At 39.1% G+C, this 19,645-nt stretch overlaps 1 protein-coding gene across 5 annotated transcripts in view; it reads right to left on the bottom strand.

Moving 5' to 3' along the window:
• CPQ (carboxypeptidase Q) overlaps positions 1-19,645 on the bottom strand; it is a 171,690-nt gene that overhangs the window by 107,733 nt on the left and 44,312 nt on the right. For all 5 annotated transcript variants that reach the window (XM_075415821.1, XM_075415818.1, XM_075415820.1 and 2 more), the window contains one exon: positions 5,904-6,111. In XM_075415821.1, the coding sequence (XP_075271936.1) occupies positions 5,904-6,111 (208 nt within the window). The remainder of the gene's footprint in view (positions 1-5,903; positions 6,112-19,645) is intronic.

Consider the following 19,645-nt stretch of genomic DNA (forward strand, 5'->3'; position numbering starts at 1 on the left):
CATTACAAAGGTCACCTTACACTGGTGAATCTGACCTGACGCCTTCCAGCAAAATGATATCTGGAAAATAATTTTTAAGAAGATGTAAGCTGTTTTCAACCTTTCTTCCACGCATCCACACGCATTTGCTCCACTAATATTTCAGACATATGCTCTAAGTAGTACAATGCTTTTTAACTGCTGCCCCTTAACAATATCAGCCACATATGAACAAATCACTTATAAATTGTATTTGTTTCATATACAGATACTGAGGTTTCCAAAAAACACACCCACTTTAGGACATATTGATCACGCAAAGTCAGAAGGTAAACTATTGCCAAATTCTCCCCAGCAGAATTTAATGCTTTCAGTCAGCTCTTGGGTTTTAAACAGGGAATTCAAGTTTCAGAACATTTGCCAAGCTCTACACCACAAATTTTAGCCTGCATTTTAGACTTAAAATTTGGTAGGCCTTCTGGCAGTTAAAAAAAAAAACCCACAAACATTAAATGGTCAAGTTACAAAGAAAAATTTTCCTCCATATCAGTTTGATATTACTTTGACTGTTTTTGTCATGAGAAGACCTCTTTTAACAACAAACGATGGCAGTATTGCCACTGCCACAAAGCATACTATAAAAACAACCCCTCTAATTAATAGTACAAAGTCCTGTTACTAATAAAACAAAAACTCACACACAGAGAGTACTACATCTTTCAACAAATATTGATACAAAAACTTCAAAGAAAATAAAACATCTCCTAACAATGCCAATGTACCTTCCTCACCCTTTCTTTTTATTTGCACCATTTCTCATTCTTTCCCATCAGTTCACCATCACGAAGTAATGGGCTGGCACTCTCCAAACCCAGTCTCCAGAATAATCTCTTAAATTCTTTTAAATTCTCTTCAATTCTAGCAATGGCAGGCATCAGCTTACAGTGACAGGAGAGAGGCTCACAGAAGTGCACTTACAAACCCCTCAACATTTTGGAATGAATAGCAAAACAATCCACATGGAGAAAATGTGATAATGGAGCCATAACATGATGGCACCAGGCTCTTAAAACATTTGTACTCAAAGCTCTATTGTATGCATGATTTAGCTTGAGTATAGGGATATCTGGAAGCCACATCAAAGAGCTAACGGACAGACATTTTGTTAACATATGTAGAACTGATGCCAGGCCATAAAACAACATTGTAGTGAGTATTACACATCTCCAGAGAAGTCGTGCCTTTTTTTTTCCCCCCTCGGGTTGAATTTTTTTTTGGTCTACAAATCATTTCTTCCCTTATGTGCATGAAAGCCTAACAGGCTCAGAAGCCTGGACAATTTTCATGTTCTCTTGTTCCCTGGAGCTTTGCCCAGTCTCACAAATTCCAAGAGAGCAATGATTTTTTAAATAGGGAAAGGAAGAAGAATGAAAAAGTAAATAAGCTGCTGTTTCCTTCGTAGAACAGGTTCTGTTACAACAATCGCAGATTGGTAAAGAACTTCACAATCTATTACCTTAGCATCTCTGTTTCTCAGGTCATTCCTAGGACTGCTACTTTCAAAGTGCTGTCCCAACTTGGCTCAGAGCTACAGCACATTCTTCAATGGTCTTTTATGTCTGTGTGTTCAAAATAGAGTCACTTTTCAAACGGTACATTTTGTAGATATGGCACTCCATAAAAACAGGAGGCAAAAAAGCAGTGTAGAGTGAATTCCTGGAACAGCTATTCAGGATTCCAAAAAAGCCACTTATGAGCCCTTCCATTTGTGCTCTACAGTATTTATGCTAGATCACAGAATAATGAGCAACCATTAAATGCATGTACTTTGTAGGGCACTTAGGAAACAGTTTGCCCATCACTTAGTAACTGTAAGATAAGTCAAACAGCATTGTACACCAAGAAATACACAGTGCAGGAAGATACTGAAAGTCAGGATTACAGAAGAGTTATATCTTTATGCACTTTGTTACCTTTTCAGTTAATCATGTATTTCTTGGTTCTGTGTTTGGCACATTAGGTACAATGAAGCCAGACTAACAAGAAACAGCCACTATTTATAGCATTTCCCCAGAGATGGGAACGGTTGCTTCTGCACTTTTAAGACCAATCATGTTACATCTGCATTAAAATGAGAAGACAAACATGTTTTACTGCCAGCTCTGCCTGAATTTCAAATGAAAACCACATTAGTTAACTTGTGAATTTCTCAGTCAGTCAGTCTCCAGTGTCAACTTACATAGCATAAATAAAACTTCTCACCCATACACAATACAGTACAAAAGGATGCTAACAGCAGTGCCCTAGGTTCAACAGCATGCTTCAGAAACTCCTTCTCCAAGACAAAAGTCAGGCACGGACTGCAAAAGTCTCTGGCAATAGCCTGGACCTCAGCAGGTTCTGCCACCATAACCTTTCTCATTTCCCAAATTCTTCAGCTCAATTGTCAGCAGCCATACAGGCTTAAATATATTAAGTCGCACAATCCACAGGTTTTTCACTCTTGCTGCTATCCTAAGCACTGTGAGAATGCGATACCCAGCTCAGAAAGGCTGCCAGGGCATCAAGTCATGGCATGTTTGGTCCCACTGCTTCCAACCTCTTTACATGAAGAAAAGCTTGATCTAACTCATGACGTTATGGGCACAGGCTCACCTCCTCTGGGCCCCTACAGGGGTTCAGGCCTCAGCAGGCGCTGAACGAGGACCTCAGGACTAACAGCGAGGATGGTGACTGTCTCTGCTCAGAACATGCACAGTCATGCCCACCCTAACATTAGCAAGAGTCCTGTGTGGGGAGAGCAGCCCTTCCCTAACTTAGAAGGGATAATACAAAGATAAACAGAACAGGGACATTGGTGAGACACTGAGCTTCACCGACAGCATGACAAAATCCATTTCCTTTTTCTGTTCAGATTTCAGGCTTTCTACGCCACCTGAAAACTTGGCAGTGCAGAATTGCGACTTACAGTAGGTTTCAAACTACATTTTTCTTACTCGGAGCAACTGATGCTAAAGCATTTTACTACTGCTACTTTCTGGCAAAACAGAAAGGTGGAATCGGAACAGAAACCTGAATTCAAAAGTACCTGTGTGCCTTGGGTGCAGAGCCGCCTCAAAAAGCAAGAGGACATCTGCACCCATGTCACATCACCGCTTCTGAAGATGAATGCATTCCTGAGACCTTCTTGATTCACAAAGCAGTAATTATATTTCTTGTATTGCTTTAAGTTATTCAGAAACATAAATACGTTGAAGTTGAGCACAGGTGCCTAAATACGGATTTGCAAGTTTGAAAAATCTGAGTATTAATTTCGATGATATAAAAAACCATTTCTTGCAATAGCAAAACAAAGCATGTATTACATGACTATAAGAACACTAAGTCTAAAATAAGGCAAACTTATAGGAAAATATGTCAGAAATATTTAAACTACTTTTTTTTCTGTTTTCCTTAACATTTTTCTAGTTTTATTTCTTTTTCCCCTCCACTGCTATATGAAAGAATCTACACAAAACACTTGTAGAAATTACTTCAAAAGGAGGGGCTAAACTGGACATGCTACAAGAGAGGTCAAATAAAGAAAAAAAAAAACAGGTAAGAAAAAACAACAAATCTTTTTCCCCTTTCAAGGATTTTAGTAATAATATTCCACCTGGCTTGTAACAGATAAAATTTTCAGACAAACATGACTTCGGTTCTTGGCGATTACTTTTAATAAACATGCTAAAATCTCACAGGAGGAATTAATGAATTCTTTATAAATTAAGCAGTATATTAAATTCTGATCAACATAGAGATGAACAAAAACATGCCTAATGTGCAGTTACATCTAGAACTGTAACACTTCTCACCAGATATCCTCAGCATCCTACAGTGACCCTCATTTTCAATTAAGTTTCATTTTTTTAAGTTATAATTCACTGCAATACCTGTGACCAGTTATGTTTCACAGGCTTTAGCCTAAATTCAAACTGTTTTGCTTTAGACCTTTGTAAGAGCAATACCACCCACTGCTGATTTCTCACCCAGAGTTCAGAGATCCAGATTTGCTTTTGTTTCAATTCAAAACTTAAATTGAAATTTTGGCCTGTGGAAATGGCACCTTTCTATTCCCCTGGATTTGTACTGCATTTTGAAACACTTTGGCATAAAAGGCATTGTAAGCGTTTGGGCCTGCAATGTATTTTATTGCCTAAATAGCTAGATGGTTCCCATTTTTACCGGAGTAACGCAGTGGAACAAGCATGGTGAAGCACCCATTAAGCTTCCAAGAGGAACCGAGTGCTAAAAAATCTAAACATTCACTGGTTTTATTTTTCTGTTTCTTGGTTACATTTTCAAAGTGTGTCCACTACCAGTCCCATTAACATCAGCAGGGGGCTTGTAAATAAGTCTTTACCCAGTGTTTAAAAATACTCAGCTTCTCAGTGGAAGAAGTGAAGAGATCCCAATCCATCTCATTACTTAAAGAAACAGAGCAGGACAGCAAAGAGAAAATCAAGTACAGGCAAGCACCTTAACACATCTTTGAAGGTTACATTTAGACACTTCATAAGCTGAATTGAAATGCTGAATTTTTAAATACACCAAACACAATTCAGGAAAGACAGCCTATTAGCTGGTTAGACACATGGCTAAAAATACAGATGACATAAAATTAAATTAACTGAATCCTAATGTAGAAGTTGGGTCATTGTCTTTAACTCAGTAAATACATGTTTCATGAAGCCAGACCCACAGGTGATGGTATGTAAACCAATCCATCATGAGGGCAGTTACTTTCTCCCTGCCCAGTGATCAAGCTTCTGAAACCTTACATTCATGCTAACACTGAGGATCTACAGAACTATCACCTCAGGAAATATAAAACCTTTTAAGAGCTATGCCTGGTTTAAAGGACACAGATAGTAATTCTTATTTTCCAGTGAAGTTAGAAAACTACAATGTTTGAAAAAGAATCGTGGCTCAGTGGATGTAGTCTAGCAGCAACTTCTAGTGCTGCTGTAATCGAAGTTGCGTCAGCACTTTCACAACAAACCATACCGCCAGAAAACTAATTCCATGTTGTAAGCAGATGTAGAAGACCTCATACCAGGCATAAATCCTTCAGCACCACACATTTAGTTTGTATGGTTTTTGGCTAAGAAGTTAGAAGAAAAGAGAAAGCAAGAAGAAAAGTCTTAAAATGGAAACCAACAATTTAGGATTCACTAGTGTTCAAGCACAACTTGCAGATACATTTTAGTGCACATGGTTTATTACTCCAAACTAAAACACATGCAATCCTGCTAAATGAAGCAATGATTTGCACAAGAAAAAATATTCTCAAAAAAGTTACAACTGACACCCTGCATTCACTTTCACATTTGAGGAAAAACTCATGCAAACAATTATATTTCCAGACAGCAGAACCTGTCTTCTTTGCCTGATCAAGAAACCACTTGAACATCATTAACAGAACAATAAGCAAACCCCAAGCGCAAATCATTACAGCAACCTTAACTTACTACTTGTTATTTAAAACAATAACTGTATTCATTACAGTGCTAGAATTTAATTTCTGCTTACACACACGCTTCTTTGGAAGCCTATGCAGATCGTACTATTTCAAGTGAGCTTTAAGCCAGGGAAACAAAAAGTAGGAGGTTAAACTGTGTACAGTTTAGTTGAATTTCTTGGTTTTAGAACACAGTAATTCTTCCAGTTTTCTAAAACATACCCTAGTACATTAGAACTGAGCCTGGTGGTTTCAAACCTGCTACCCGAAAAAGACTGAAAAGCTGGTATGTCTGAAATGTAAAAGAGTAGGTGAATAGGAGTTACTCATTTGAGGGATTTCTTAGGAAAAGATGTTCTTTGGGTTTGCTTTTTTCTACTTTTAAAGAACACAGTAAGATTCTTTTTCGCATGTTCTCACTCACCTGCTCTGGGTACTTGCTTCCAACTCTCTCTGCCACAGTGTTAAAGGAAAGAGAGTCTGGATACGTCTTAGCCCCCATCTTCAGATGCACAACGATCTTAGTGCCCCGCAAAGACATCCGTGCCATCATTTCAGCATCTTCCACAGAGATGCAAGCAGTGGGAATTCGGGGCACATCAGGCTGGTAATTCTGCCACCCAGTATGTGGGCTGTGAAAAGAAAAATAAAAACACAGTGTTAACAGCTTAGCTCTGTAAGTTCTTATAATTATTAGAGAATTATTAAAAAACCCACTTTCACTACCATCCCCAGCAGACTCTCAAAAAGGATGTATATTTACTATTTTTAAATAAACCTTTTGATAAAATACATCAAGAGTCTTTATGCTAATTAAAATGTCTGACTGTTACCATTCTATCTGTCTGGAAAGCTATTCTGTGTCAGCACTATTTAGGTCATTGCCATGATTTGACATTACAGTAGTAAACGCTCTGATACCATACTTCCTTCACCACTTTATCACGAAGAAAAGCAATGAAAAGCCAGTAAGTGAACAGTTTGTAAGAAGAGCAATTTTTTCCCCATGACACATAATGAAATTAAAATTCACTGCTTCAATTATTTCAACATCAGACTGGAGAATTATTTTGAAGACCACTAATATGAGAGACTTCAGGAAAAATAAGACAACGAGACCATAAAAAACCCCCACATTATTGTTCTCAGTACACTCAAGATTTCAACCACTACCTGTAGATGAAGGAGAACTAAAAAAACCCAACAAACAACAATTAATTTTACACAAATTATGCAAAGAAGAAGAAAAATATGCACCACTAGATGTAAGGCTTCAGTGTCTTCCATTTAGGAACAGCTATGCCTTGTAGAAATAAAAAAAGGGAAAAAAACAAACAAAAAAACAATCACAAAGTTTCTCTGACATTCATAGTGCGATATGGAGTGACTTCTTTCCTCTCAAAAAGCTGCAGACAGTTTCATGACTATTGAAAGCAATTATTTCCCTTTCAGGGCTCCTTCTACCACTGCTGTGTGCAGAGATAACTGGAGTGAATGATTCCCCATCTGACATCACAGGATCACTAAAAGGTAATGGACAAGTTCCTTAACAACTTCCTTCAATGTTTTTTTCACATTTGGGCATTATTCACATTTTTCTCATTTTCTAGTGCTTCTGTTGAGACCTTTGGATCTGACTTGCAGTAGTACTGAGCATTACAGCTGCAGCTGAAGTCAACGCTTTTAAAGTGAAGTTGTACATAAAGCCAGATACAGAGGAAAATAACACGCAGAGAAAAAAGAGAAAACAGGATCTAGATGTATGCCCAAATTTGCAAATACTCACGATATTAAATCATTCATTGCCTTCATTTCCCACTTCTAAAGTGGGAATAAAAATACTCGTTGTTTCACAGACAGGGAAAAAAAAAGGTGTCTTTGTTTCAAGAGGACAGACTCAACTCAACGAACACTTCAGAACCATTCTGATACCACAATAATGATCAAAAATCAACTGGTATACAATTGCATGCCCTAAATCCTAAAATAAGCTTAGAAGGGCACGTTGAAGTATTAGGGTAAAACTCTGAATAAGCAGCTCTCCAGTACTGGCCATCCTCTGCAGTAAACCTGTAAGCTGAAACAATACATCTGCAACCCTGTATTTCATTACCATTTTGTCATTCTCACTTTTTAGTCACTACTCCAGAGGTGTTTTCAAAATACATAAAATAGCCATCTAGAGGCTTCTTCAATATTCTTATGAATATGCCATTTATTTATTTGTCTCAGTTACTAAATTCTGACTTTATCAGCGAAATGCCAGTGAATTGTTTCCAAAGGAAACCTCTAAAGCTAAATCATATCTTTATCTATGTTACCTGATGAAGAAGGGCTAGAGTTAAAGCTTTCAAACCAGATTACAGACATTCTTCCATCAGCTGTTACAAATTTTAATACTATTTATCCATATATTAATAAGAGAACCGCAGAATGGTTGATGCAGGCAGGGACCTCTGGAGGTCATCTGGTCCAATCCCCCTGCTCAAGCAGGGCCTCCCAAAGCCGGCTGACCAGAACCATGTCCAATACATGAAAAACTTCACCTGTGAGCCTGCTTACAATAGCAGATACATATTTTTATACGTCAACAAAAAATTTTAAATATTTGGGGGATTTTTTAAGCCTTCTAAACTAGATAAAAACCACTTAATTCCTGGAGGAGATGTGGTGAGGAAGAAGGGAAAAATCCACTTTCTAAAGATATTGATTAGGTAAAATGAGAGAGATTATTCAGTTTTATTTGTTTAGAAGAACAAACCTTCTCAGCAATAACGGGTCATATTGTAATCAATAACATACCCCACAGAGTAGATATGTATAAACATTTATTTGAAAAGAAAATACTAAAAATCAGTTACAGAAGTCTTATGGGAGCCGCTTCAGAGTGTAGACAGATCTGTTTATTAGGTGGCAGTAGTTTAGCAAATTACTGCTCCCAGTTGTTTACAGCTGAACCTCATGCGAAGGCCGATGCCCCTTCTGCTCATCAGCTTTGCTGCTCGGGTGACCAGTAGCTCACCTTTGAAATAACAGTTACCCAGGTACTCAGAATCTCTTGTGCCACATAATCCTCCCTGAGTTGGATAAACTCACGTGGACGTATAAATTCAGATCTTATATATATGTTTTATTTCCCTTTGTTCCTGTAAAAAAGAGTCCTCCTTACCCTCACTTTTAAACTGTGACAGTTTGCTGCACATGTTTAATATTTCTTTGAGTGTTTGGGGATATAGTCAGTATGTTAACCAGGAGATTTTCCAGAAAACATAAAATAAACAACACACTGGAAAAAAAAAAAAAAAAAGATATGACAATTTCATGTATTAATGTTCCAAAAACACTCTACATTCAACAACTGAGCAGAAACAGTTTCTGCTCATGTTAAATGAATCCATTCACCTGTGTCTTCTGGCAAGATTCTGTCTTTGTGCTAACATGCCCTGTACGCTGAACTGCAGTAATTCAAGTTTTATCACCACCTACATTGATTTCATTCCCCTTGTTATTTCCCAGATGCTCAACAAAAGAAACCCCTAAAACTGTATTTGTTTCTCCAATATAAGTAGCAATCACATTTCTTTCGGATGCTCAGTCCCAACGCTCCACCATAACTGTGAATAAAGCTTCTGCGAACCCACTGAGATGCACGCATGCTCACACATCTCAAATCAATGAATGTTTGCAGGTACAAAAATTTATCCCAGCTCACCAAAAACAAACTTTGAAGTCACCTGGTAGTCTTGCCATTTTTATGCTCAAACTACTATTTTGCCAAGATTAGAAAGGTAAACTCAGCTACCCAGATGAAGACATTTTGGCACAGGCAGGCACAGGCAGCAACTGTTCAGACAACACCAGGACCTGAAGCGAAGGGATGACTGTCCAAATGATTGCTACAAAAAGGGAAATGGACCCTAAGCGTTACCAGCACAAAGGCACAAGGCATTATCACAGTTCTGTATATTCCTAATGCTACAAGATGAACTTGCATGAAAACATTTGTGGCAGAGACTAAGCATCCTGGGATATACGTGATTAAAGTTTACATGCATGCAAAACATGCCATGTGTTAAGTATATCTACATGGTAAACTGCTTAATAAAGTGTCCAAGAATACACAAAAAAAAAATCTAAGTAAATAAAGCCCCTTTTATGCAGAGATAACCAAAAACTGGAAAGGCTGCTGACCATATGGCAAGACCTGAGCAAGAACTAGCTAAATAAAATAGAAGAGAAATTACTAGCAGACTCTGCGTGCAACAGATGAAGATGGAGAGCAGCAGTCCTGAGTTTCGCTCAAAACACGCCAAAGAGGATGTGGTTCAGGAGAAAGAATTTTGGTACTGGTGGGCGAGGAAGGTTTTTTTCCAGAGCATGAACAAACACAACTTTGTGGCTATTTTTTCTAAAGAAACAGGATTTACTAAAAAAAAAAAAATTAATTAAAAAAAAAAAATTCTGACTTGCATTTTACCATTCCCTGCCCCTTGAAAAGACAGAAAAGCATCACATAAAACCAGGTAGGGAGATCACAAAGCAACCCTGACTCAGAATCAGCACTCATCTCTGCAACTTTGGTACCTTCAGGCAAACAAGGTGCACCTCTGGTGCTTCCTGCTAACACCTGGGAGCGACATCAGAGTTTGCTGCTTCAAATCCATGCTCCCTGTGAAAATGCTGTCATCTTGCAAAGCCTGAATTCATTTTGCAAAACTTTAAGGGGAATTAGACCATTTAATAGCCAACATACCCATACTCCAACACCATAGTCTGGTGTTTAGTAGAGGAGAAGGGGTGGGCAGTTCTTTCCTTTTACTTAACAAAAGCACCTGTTCTTCTGATTTTAGATCTACTGGATCACCTCATCTCCATATTTAAACTACTTATGAAATTGAACACATCTAGCTAGATTAAACCTTTATAAACCAATTAATGTTAATAAAAACTCATCGTCATTCAGTCTTGACATTCCTGTTCAACAGCTGACAAGGTTCAGATAAATAAAGTAGCTGGGTTTTGCTTTAGATAAGCCCCTAGATTTCGTGGGAAGTATTTAAGAGACGTGTCACAGTACGAATAACAAAACAGAGGAAAGGGTCCAAAAAATAAAGCATGTTCTCTGTTAGAAGGGTATGTCAAATGACTAGCTGGAAACACACGTAGCTTACATCTTACAGAAAAGTGTAAAGGAAGGATAAAAAATCAAATGTAAAAATGTAAAAAGTCAAAAATGTAAAATAATCAAACGTGGAGAAACGAAAAGGTGTGGATGAAAAGATGTGCTGCCAGTGTCAGGTCAGTTCTAACTCCTGTTACTGTAGTAGCTGACCTTGCATGCTTCATTACTTGGTTCCTGGACTACTAATCCTTATCTCTAAGATCAGCTAAAATGCCCAAGGGCAAATAAACTGTCTAAGAACCAGTGCTTCAAGCTAAACTGGATACTCTGATGGAAAACACAGCTCAGGTTGAAGCCTCAGGCAAAGACAGCAATCTCCTAAAGGGAGAATTAAGCCTGACATTACAAGAACTCTAACATGACTAACAGAAAAAAACCCAAAACTTAGTTATATGAAAGCTTACAAAGATCTACTTCAGCCATAATGTGTACACACCCACCCCCAATGCAACACTTCTTCATACCAACCTCATAAAGCAATCTAGGTTTGGGAAATACAAAATGAATGTGGTCTAAGTATCTTCTGTTTACTTATACGAACACATTGTGAGACTAATTACATACATGACCACCTATTTTCTACAGGACCCATGCTATGCTCACTGTACCAACCACATGTACTCTAGACATATCAGGGCAGCTAGCTGGTTATTATTGACTTAAATCATAAAATACATTCGTGAATGGAACCATGACTACATTAATCACTAGCTATACCCACAGCAAGATGACAGCCTTAAGTCTCAGTAATAGGCTCACATCCTCCTCATATTTTGGTTCTGTTTTTTCATTTGTATATTCTACATATCACAGAAAACCCCTAACACACAAAGCTTTACACTTTAAAGGAGTGATGCACCATCCTGCAGCAAAACAGAAGGGAAACTGTACATCTTGATCTCACGCTTCGCTACGGGTAATAGCTACTCATGAGTGCCTCACTCCTGTATCTTCCTCTTCATCAAGAGCAGCATGGCAAGGGCTGAACACCATTCAAGCAAATCCCCTTTTCCAGCACCATAAAGTCTTTACAAAACAAAACTTGTCCTTTTGCACACTCAGAGTACGTTCTTTCAAGATTCTCACCATTATCTGCACAGAGGGGCCAAACAGTAACAGAATTAGTCAAAATGTCAAAAGTACTGTTAATCTTCTCAGAAGAATTAGGTCTTTAAAAATAAAATCAAGACTATTTCCCATTTACAGTCACTTGGCAAAATATAAAAGAAATAAATTCAGTCTCATTTTGTGTTTCTGTCATCATTTGTCCCCAAATTCTCTTGCTTTGTTTGGCTCTTATATTGGCTTTGTAGGATTTGATTTGTTGATTTTCAGTAAAGCTGAATTAATACCAAGACTGTTAAATCTGAAACAAAATATGAATACACACAGAAAATTTTAAGAAACTAAGGAGAAAAAATATGATGTGGTGCAAATATGGAATTAAATAATACAGCAGTCTGTTACCAAGGACAGAATATTTGAAGTCTAGTTATGCGGTCTCTCCCAGGTTACTTTGTACCAACCTTTAACTGATGTAGCATCTGCACAAGTGTAATAAAGTGTAAGAGAGACCCCAGAAACTATTTGCCTTACCAAGGAAAAGTCCCTTTGAAAAAGAGCACAGCATTACTCTGCTACCACAAGGACTACATTTAAATTAACATTTAGGAAACTGCATCTAATCAGTGCTAGGCACTCATTAAAATTAGGCTTTACCAAACAAGCATAATAGCTTTGACATAATTACATATGTGCTAGGCTACGGAATGCAACTAACACTTCTATGTTTGTATTTCATTATAATATTCAGTACCACACGCACCAAGGGAATTCTATGATAACCACAGAAATTTTTAAAAAAATAGCATAGATTAGATATGGTTTATCAAACAAGAAGCAGAAAACAACTGTGAATGGTAAAATGATCAAATGAAGCAAGTCCAATGAATTCCTCCCCGGGACTCTCCGACTGCTGGGAAAGTAGCAGAGTCTGCACAGCCCTTTCCAAGGTCCATAGGAAATGGAGGCTTGCATCAGCTGCTCTTCAACTGGAAAAGAAACTTTCTGCGTCTTACAGACATGAGGATGACCCTCCAGCAGCTGACAGTACCTTGAGGGAACCATTTAGCCATACACCTGTTTGGCCTCCTCCTGCTCCATATGAACAACCAAGCGCCCTCCTCCTGCGTTTGCGTCCCTGCCTTGTGGGAACGCAGCTGCCTGCCGCACGCAGCCATAGGTATGTGAGCAGGGGGCTCCTGGAGGGAACGCCAGTGACAATCCTAATTGCCAGCAGCTGCAAGGCTTCTGGCTTCCTGGGGTTGCTTTTTATTTTTTTCTTGAACTCCTAGCTTCTCAGCCTTGAGCAGAAGCCTTATTTATACCTCCAGTGACCCCTCTATCACCAGAGACTAGTGAGCACATGGGACAAATTAAAAAGACCTCACTGGAAACAGATGTTGTATTTTATACCTACAGGAAGGATATAAATAAATCCAAACAAAAAAAACCAAACCAACAGAAAAAAATATTTTCTTTATTTGGAAAGCAGAGCATCAGACAAAGAGGCATCACAGGGCTAGCAACACATAAGCAAACTAAATAACAGCTAGCTGTCTAGAGTACTGATTTGGCCTTCATACCTCCTCCACTTAATGACATTTGTTATTCTTGATAACGAATTCTTACATTAAAATTATCACGCACAAACACGTGCGAAGAGGCATCAGAGCTTTCAGGGTACGGTCTATCACCGTATCAGTGCTTCCAAGTCTCCGCTTCATTGCGGACAGTAAGTAGCAGGGAGGGTCAAGCTCTCCCACACACAGGCATATACATTAAGTCACACCAGAAACTTGAGCCTACTCTGGTGTGGAATACAACATACCACAGGACACTACAGGGAGGTTCCTCCTCCTTTTGAAAGATGGTCACGGTAGAGGGTAACATGCAGGCAACACTTTCAGTCAGCTGTAGGAAAAGGGTAGGGATGGAGGATACCCGTTTTATTCACCATAAAACTTCTTCCTTTTAATCAGCTGACCACAGAGGTAAATAGAGGGGAGCGAGGTCTGAAAGGGGGCAGGGGAAAGTTTCAAATGCCCAGAAGAGGGCATGGATGGAGCTTTTCTTCTTCCCTTCCTTCTCCACGCCACATACCCTTCAGAGCAGTACACTCTTTGGACACGGTCCTCCATAAAACAACTGAAATACAAACCTATCTTAAATGCAGACGTATTTAGGAACAGCTTTTCCCCACACAAGGCTGGGGCAATGCAAACAAAGCCTCACAGAAATACATTTTTAAAGTGTTAAAAGAAAGGCTTAAGCATCAACAGGAATACAAGGGCAGTCTAGAAAAAAACCCACAAGGAATGGGAATGACAGAGGGGAAACAAGTCTGAAGACAGCAGGAGAAAGAACAGTATCTCAGCACCAAAGACTACGTAGATGTATAAAGGGGGAGAGCTTTCACAAGTGAAAAATAGAAACAGTAGAATAACATAGGTATTATCCCCAAAGATAGCATGGAAATAAATCCCAGGAATGAAACAGAAGAGAGGAAACGGAGAAATCTAGTGATGATCTCTGTGTTTGTGAGTATAACTCTGTTTCCACTGAAAATCAGTGGCAAATCTTCCACTAAGTTCAACAGAAGTGGGTGGGGTGGGGGGTGGGGGGGGTGGGGGGAAATAGGTTTTAAAAACTAACCGAGTATGAGAAGAAAGAGCAAAGGCCCTGAGTGGATTCAGTTTCCAGCAATGAGCAAACCGAAAGCCACTGCAAGACACTTGTCTGCGTGAGCCCCTGTATTTTCTGAAGAAAGCTGAAATTCTGAAACACCTTCACTACATAAATGTTTCTTTTACTCCCCACAGACCTAATTTCTGTGTATTATTACAGACCTAATTTCTGTGTATCATCAAACTCCTTTTTGATGTTCTATTAAACAATCCAACACTTGCACTGTTCAAGCACAAAAAGTAATTTCAGGTCAAGAGAATAAAAAGTATGTTAGTAAAAATAATACAGAGGGGGTACCACTTATTTTTCCCCTCTGGTGAGAGATTTTAGTAGTGTCACACGGAAGGAACTATTTTAACATCACCTGATCATTACTTTTGCCTACCTAGTTCGCACATTATACAATGACACTCATGCAATGTAAAATACAATGTAAATGCTTAAGTGATAAAGATACTTTATCTAATAGTGTATTACACTGATTTGATAAAACTCTTTCTCCAATAAAATGGTATGTTTTTATTTTCAAAACTCAGGCAAGTCTTGCCTGTCGATCCCAAGTTACAGATACACCTTGAATTTTTCAGCCTCAAACTTGAAATCCACTGTACACAGAAAAATTCCTTTTAACAACAGAATATATTTTTAAAGCTTATAATAACATTATAATAACTCCTGTGAACTAGGACTAAATATTGAGCAGCATGGCAAAACGTCATGCCAAGCATGAGCATTCTTTCCCCAGATGCATTTGTTGACTGTGGCAGCTTCTCCCAAAAGCTTCATAATCTACACCAGCTGAAATGCAAAATGTCCCAATAGGTACATATTTCCTCTGAACAGCTCCTTTTCTGGCAATTAGCATTGTGTCTGGGAAATCAAGAGGGCCAGGCTGGAAGGAAAAAAAAAAAAATCTTTCCAGTGCAAACCATGGTTGGGAGAATGACTGAACCATTTCTGAGAATCTTCCCATGCTGCTGGTTTCTTTGGGAACACACAGTTAAGAACACCCGGTACGCAGCAGCTGCCATAAGGAAATGAATGTAAGGGTTTCCCGAGAAAACAGTTAAGTCTTGAGAATTCAAGCCATTTTCCTTCCTCAGCAGGAAAAGAGAAATTGCTGTCAAGAGGCAACACTTTCTCATTGTTTCCTTTTAGATACCAACTTTGTCATGCTCTTCAAGACATACTATATGTTCATAATATTTTGCTTATTGCTTGAAAGTTTGTGCTCTTCCTATGTAATCCTGGGGATACGCCAATTCCTTCATCATCTGCTGAAGGGGAGAGAAAAGATTATTCCCAATCCCACTCCCACATTTTATGGATTTCTTTAATAACTAATATAGAGTGCCTAGGAGAGTCCCTGCTGGAAGAGAGACTGTCTGAAACAGTACAGTTTTCTTTCCTTTTCATTAGTTGATCCATGTTGGAAAAAAAGTAGCAGGATGAAGGCTTTTGTTGGAATGTACAATAATGATCACGACTTTTCTAATCTGTACATAAATTTAAATACACAAATGTTTTTGGACCTTGAGCAAGAGGTACGGGCACACAGCCAGCCAGATCAGATGAGTTGTGGTGGTGGAGAAGGTGAACTGGATTTAGGGACATGACAAGATTCCGGACTACCTGAAAAGTGACAGCCATGGGAATGCCGCAGCTCTCCAAGCTCACCTCTGGTAGCTCCAGGAGCAGAGCGCTGTCAGGGGGGAACGATGGGCTTCCCCGTCACCTGTCTGTCCCAGGTGTCACTCTTCTGCCCAGACAGCGTCTCCGAGGAAGGGCATGCAGCAAGTCACCTGCAGTCGTACACTTGTGCACACACCACAGCCTTGGAGCTCAAGATACGAAAACACTCAAGCCCACCTAGTGCAACATTGCAAGACAGTAACAGAACAAAAAGTGGGTATTTTCTTCCCAGTGTTCAAATGCCAACTAGTAATGATTTTTCCCCCCTGAAGAACACTATGCAGGAAAATTATCTTACTGATTGTTAATGATTAATGATAGCACTGAAACCACATATATAACTTCCTGAATAATATTAACAGAAAAAAACTGTATCTGCTTAGAAGTATCAGAATTACAGAAGCAAAACTGTTTTACAAGCTAATATGGACAGGTTGAATTAACTTAGAGCTGTCAAGTGAAAACTTCTTTCTCTAAAACACTCTGTACTACTGTGTAAGCATAGTGGAGTTACTTAAGTTATTCACTGGAAATAGTTCTTTCAGATCTAGCTTGTCTATAAACAGATACTGAATTCTACAGAACAGCTCTGAATGTGTTCAGTTCATAACTATTTATTGCATAGTTTAAAGCAGTTATTCTGTAAGTGCAGCTTGCAACGCCTTTGTACACCCACCGCTCGAAGACGGCTTTTAGCAGTGTTATCTACATTAAGATAAAGGTTCACTGACCTGCAGGTGAATCTTGCAATGTAGCCCACACACTGATTAATAACAGTATTAACAAAACTCCTGGTTTAACAGTACAGTGCTTGATCCATGCCTTAACCACTGAACTGTTCACCTGCAATGACCCACAGTACACTGAAAACCACACAGAATCACTTCTTGCTGCCAGAGCTACAAAACTACTGAGTGGCCTGGCTGCAAAAATACTGATAAGACATCGTCCTTGGAAATTTGTGATCTGTCAAACATGAGGGGGAGATGGACCCATCTAGGAGCATCCTTCTGAAACCCCGACATCCAGGCTGTCCAGTTCATGAGCTCTGCTACCTGCTAGCCCTGTAACATCCTTCTGAAGAACTCAGGTGGAGGTGGAAAAAATAGTGTATCTGTTGTTACAATTTCTCAGCCACAAGCATACTTGACTAAAAACCCCTTCAAGCCTCACAGATACTTCCTCTAAATCACCCAAGCATACCAAACTGATCTGAGTGCTTTGAAATCTCATTACATTTTTGTTAATCAGCTAGATTGACTTAAGGGTAACAACATCCTCTTCCTATACATCTTCTGTCTACACGGATGTACAGCCAAGCACATCGTATGATGAGCTGACACTTCTCTAAGCATTTAATTCTTTTTAAAAATTTTGTATTAAAAGTATGACCAATTACACTAGTTGTTTCAACTTAGACACCTTACGGGGGAAACTCTCAGAGGAAAGAACGGCATTCTACTTTCCTTTCTCAGGCAACTTCTATGGACAAGCATTACCTGGAAGTCTGATGCTTTACAATGGTGTTCTCCTTGTCATCTTTTCGCACTTGCCTGAATTCCGCCATCTTTTCACTAACTCTTCAGTCATTCCACTAAGTAAAAGTGAAAAATCCAAGGAATAAAAGGTACTGCTCTATACGGGAAAGGGTTAAAGGAATCCATCACTGATCATCAGTGAGAAGTACCATACAGCGATTTACATGACTGAAACCTAATTTTAGGCACTGAAAAACAGCTACGCTTCTAAAATCATAAATTGCAGCTGCACTTCTTATTCCAAGTAGCTCTGTTAAAGTTTTCTCATGGGTATGCCTATTCACATCGCATTTCTGGCAAGACTGAAATGTTACAGTTCTCTCAGACACTGCAGCACACGATTGCTGTTTTCCTAGATTGAAAGCATTATAAACTAAGTAAAGGAAGATGGAAAAAAACACATAGTTTTGTGGAGTTACAGCCTTGGATGGTCTCTCAGATGAACCCAGCAGCCCAGGATTCTGGACTTCAGGTGCTGGCTGCATCTGGACAGTGCTGAATCCCTGCTCAAGTGCTTTGGGCTTCAGCATAATGGTTGATCCCTCTAATGCCCTTTCTGGAAATACTGAGCATGTACACAAGCTGCCTGGTCCCTTCAGATTCTTTCTGGCTCTCCCATGTCCTCCCAGCAGCAACTGCAGTCCTCTCAGAGTCTGAAACTGTGAGCCCTGAAACTAGTTGTTTTCTTCTTTGGAGACTAAGAGATACTTAGAGGGAGACAGAGATCCTCCTCAAAGAAGGATCACAGCCTACTCCCTGAAAAGGTGCAAGCAACACACAGATTACAGAAGAACAGCTAAAACCTCCCTTACATCCCACCTGTGAGCTCACTCTTTCCAGACCTTAGACTTCTGGCAAAATCACATCTGAATCCCAGGACCTGATTTCTAAAGTTCATGTTGTTCTTGATGATAAAGAGCTGTTACTAAGAAAAAGCCTTGTACTTCTATGAAATCCCAGCTCCTTCATGCTCTTTCCAGCAGCTTCAACTCTCTCACAGTGAGTTGTTACCGAATTGAACCCAAAATCCAAATCCTTTGAGCTACAGGCAACCATTTGTTTTTAAATATTTACATTTGAAAATACAATATTCCAAGGTAACGACCTGTGTTCTCTGTCATTCACCTCCTGTCAGAGCCTTTCCACAGATGTCTGTTGGGCCAACCTGAAATCTCAATCTAGCAGAAGTTAACAATCAAACCCACTACATTTTATTTCATAATAAAACCCCCTGGTTATATAACTGCTCATTTATCAGCAGTAGTCACCCACTGCTCTGTAATAACACAACCGTTACTTGGTTTTGGCATAGGCAAATTATTGCAGAATCTACTATTGACTACCTAATCACAGTTTAGAAGAGTTAGCTTTTAACATTGTCTTCTTTACAGTAAACAATGTACAAATGTTACACTAAACTAACATTAAAAAAAAACATTACCACTGCTTACAAACAGGGAAAGAGAGAAATTACTGTCCGCTACTCAAGATCCCACAGGGACCCAAGGCAGAGTGAAGAACGGAACTTCAGAATCCCTGGTTTTAGTTAATTTATATCATTATTCTCCCTCATCTGACAAAAGTATCTTTTGTCATCTTGTGCACAGATGTCTAGAATCAACCTGTATTTTCCAGAGCTAAACGCTACAACAGTTCCAATATCTCTTGCTGAGGTATATTTTGTGTGCTTCACAGTCACCAGCAAACTAACGTGACGAAATCCAAATAGAAATAAGTAAATCAGAAACCATGTGGTTCCTTTGTCATTCTTAGAATAAATGTTCTTCTTTTGCAACCACAGTAGATTAAAAATCCAGGAACTACAGTCAAAAATCGACCCTGCTTAACCATAACAAACAGCAACATATCAAAGACAACCACACCCTGTTTCACAGAGCATCGCAATATTCACATTAGGCAGCGAATGCAGAAGTACTGCAGCCAGTGCCTAGGAAAGCAAGGTTAACGGCAAAACAGTTCAGCAGAAGTCACAGACCCTACTCACCT

The sequence above is a fragment of the Opisthocomus hoazin genome, chromosome 3 (assembly GCF_030867145.1).
Source record: "Opisthocomus hoazin isolate bOpiHoa1 chromosome 3, bOpiHoa1.hap1, whole genome shotgun sequence".
Classification (NCBI taxonomy): Eukaryota; Metazoa; Chordata; class Aves; order Opisthocomiformes; family Opisthocomidae; genus Opisthocomus; species Opisthocomus hoazin.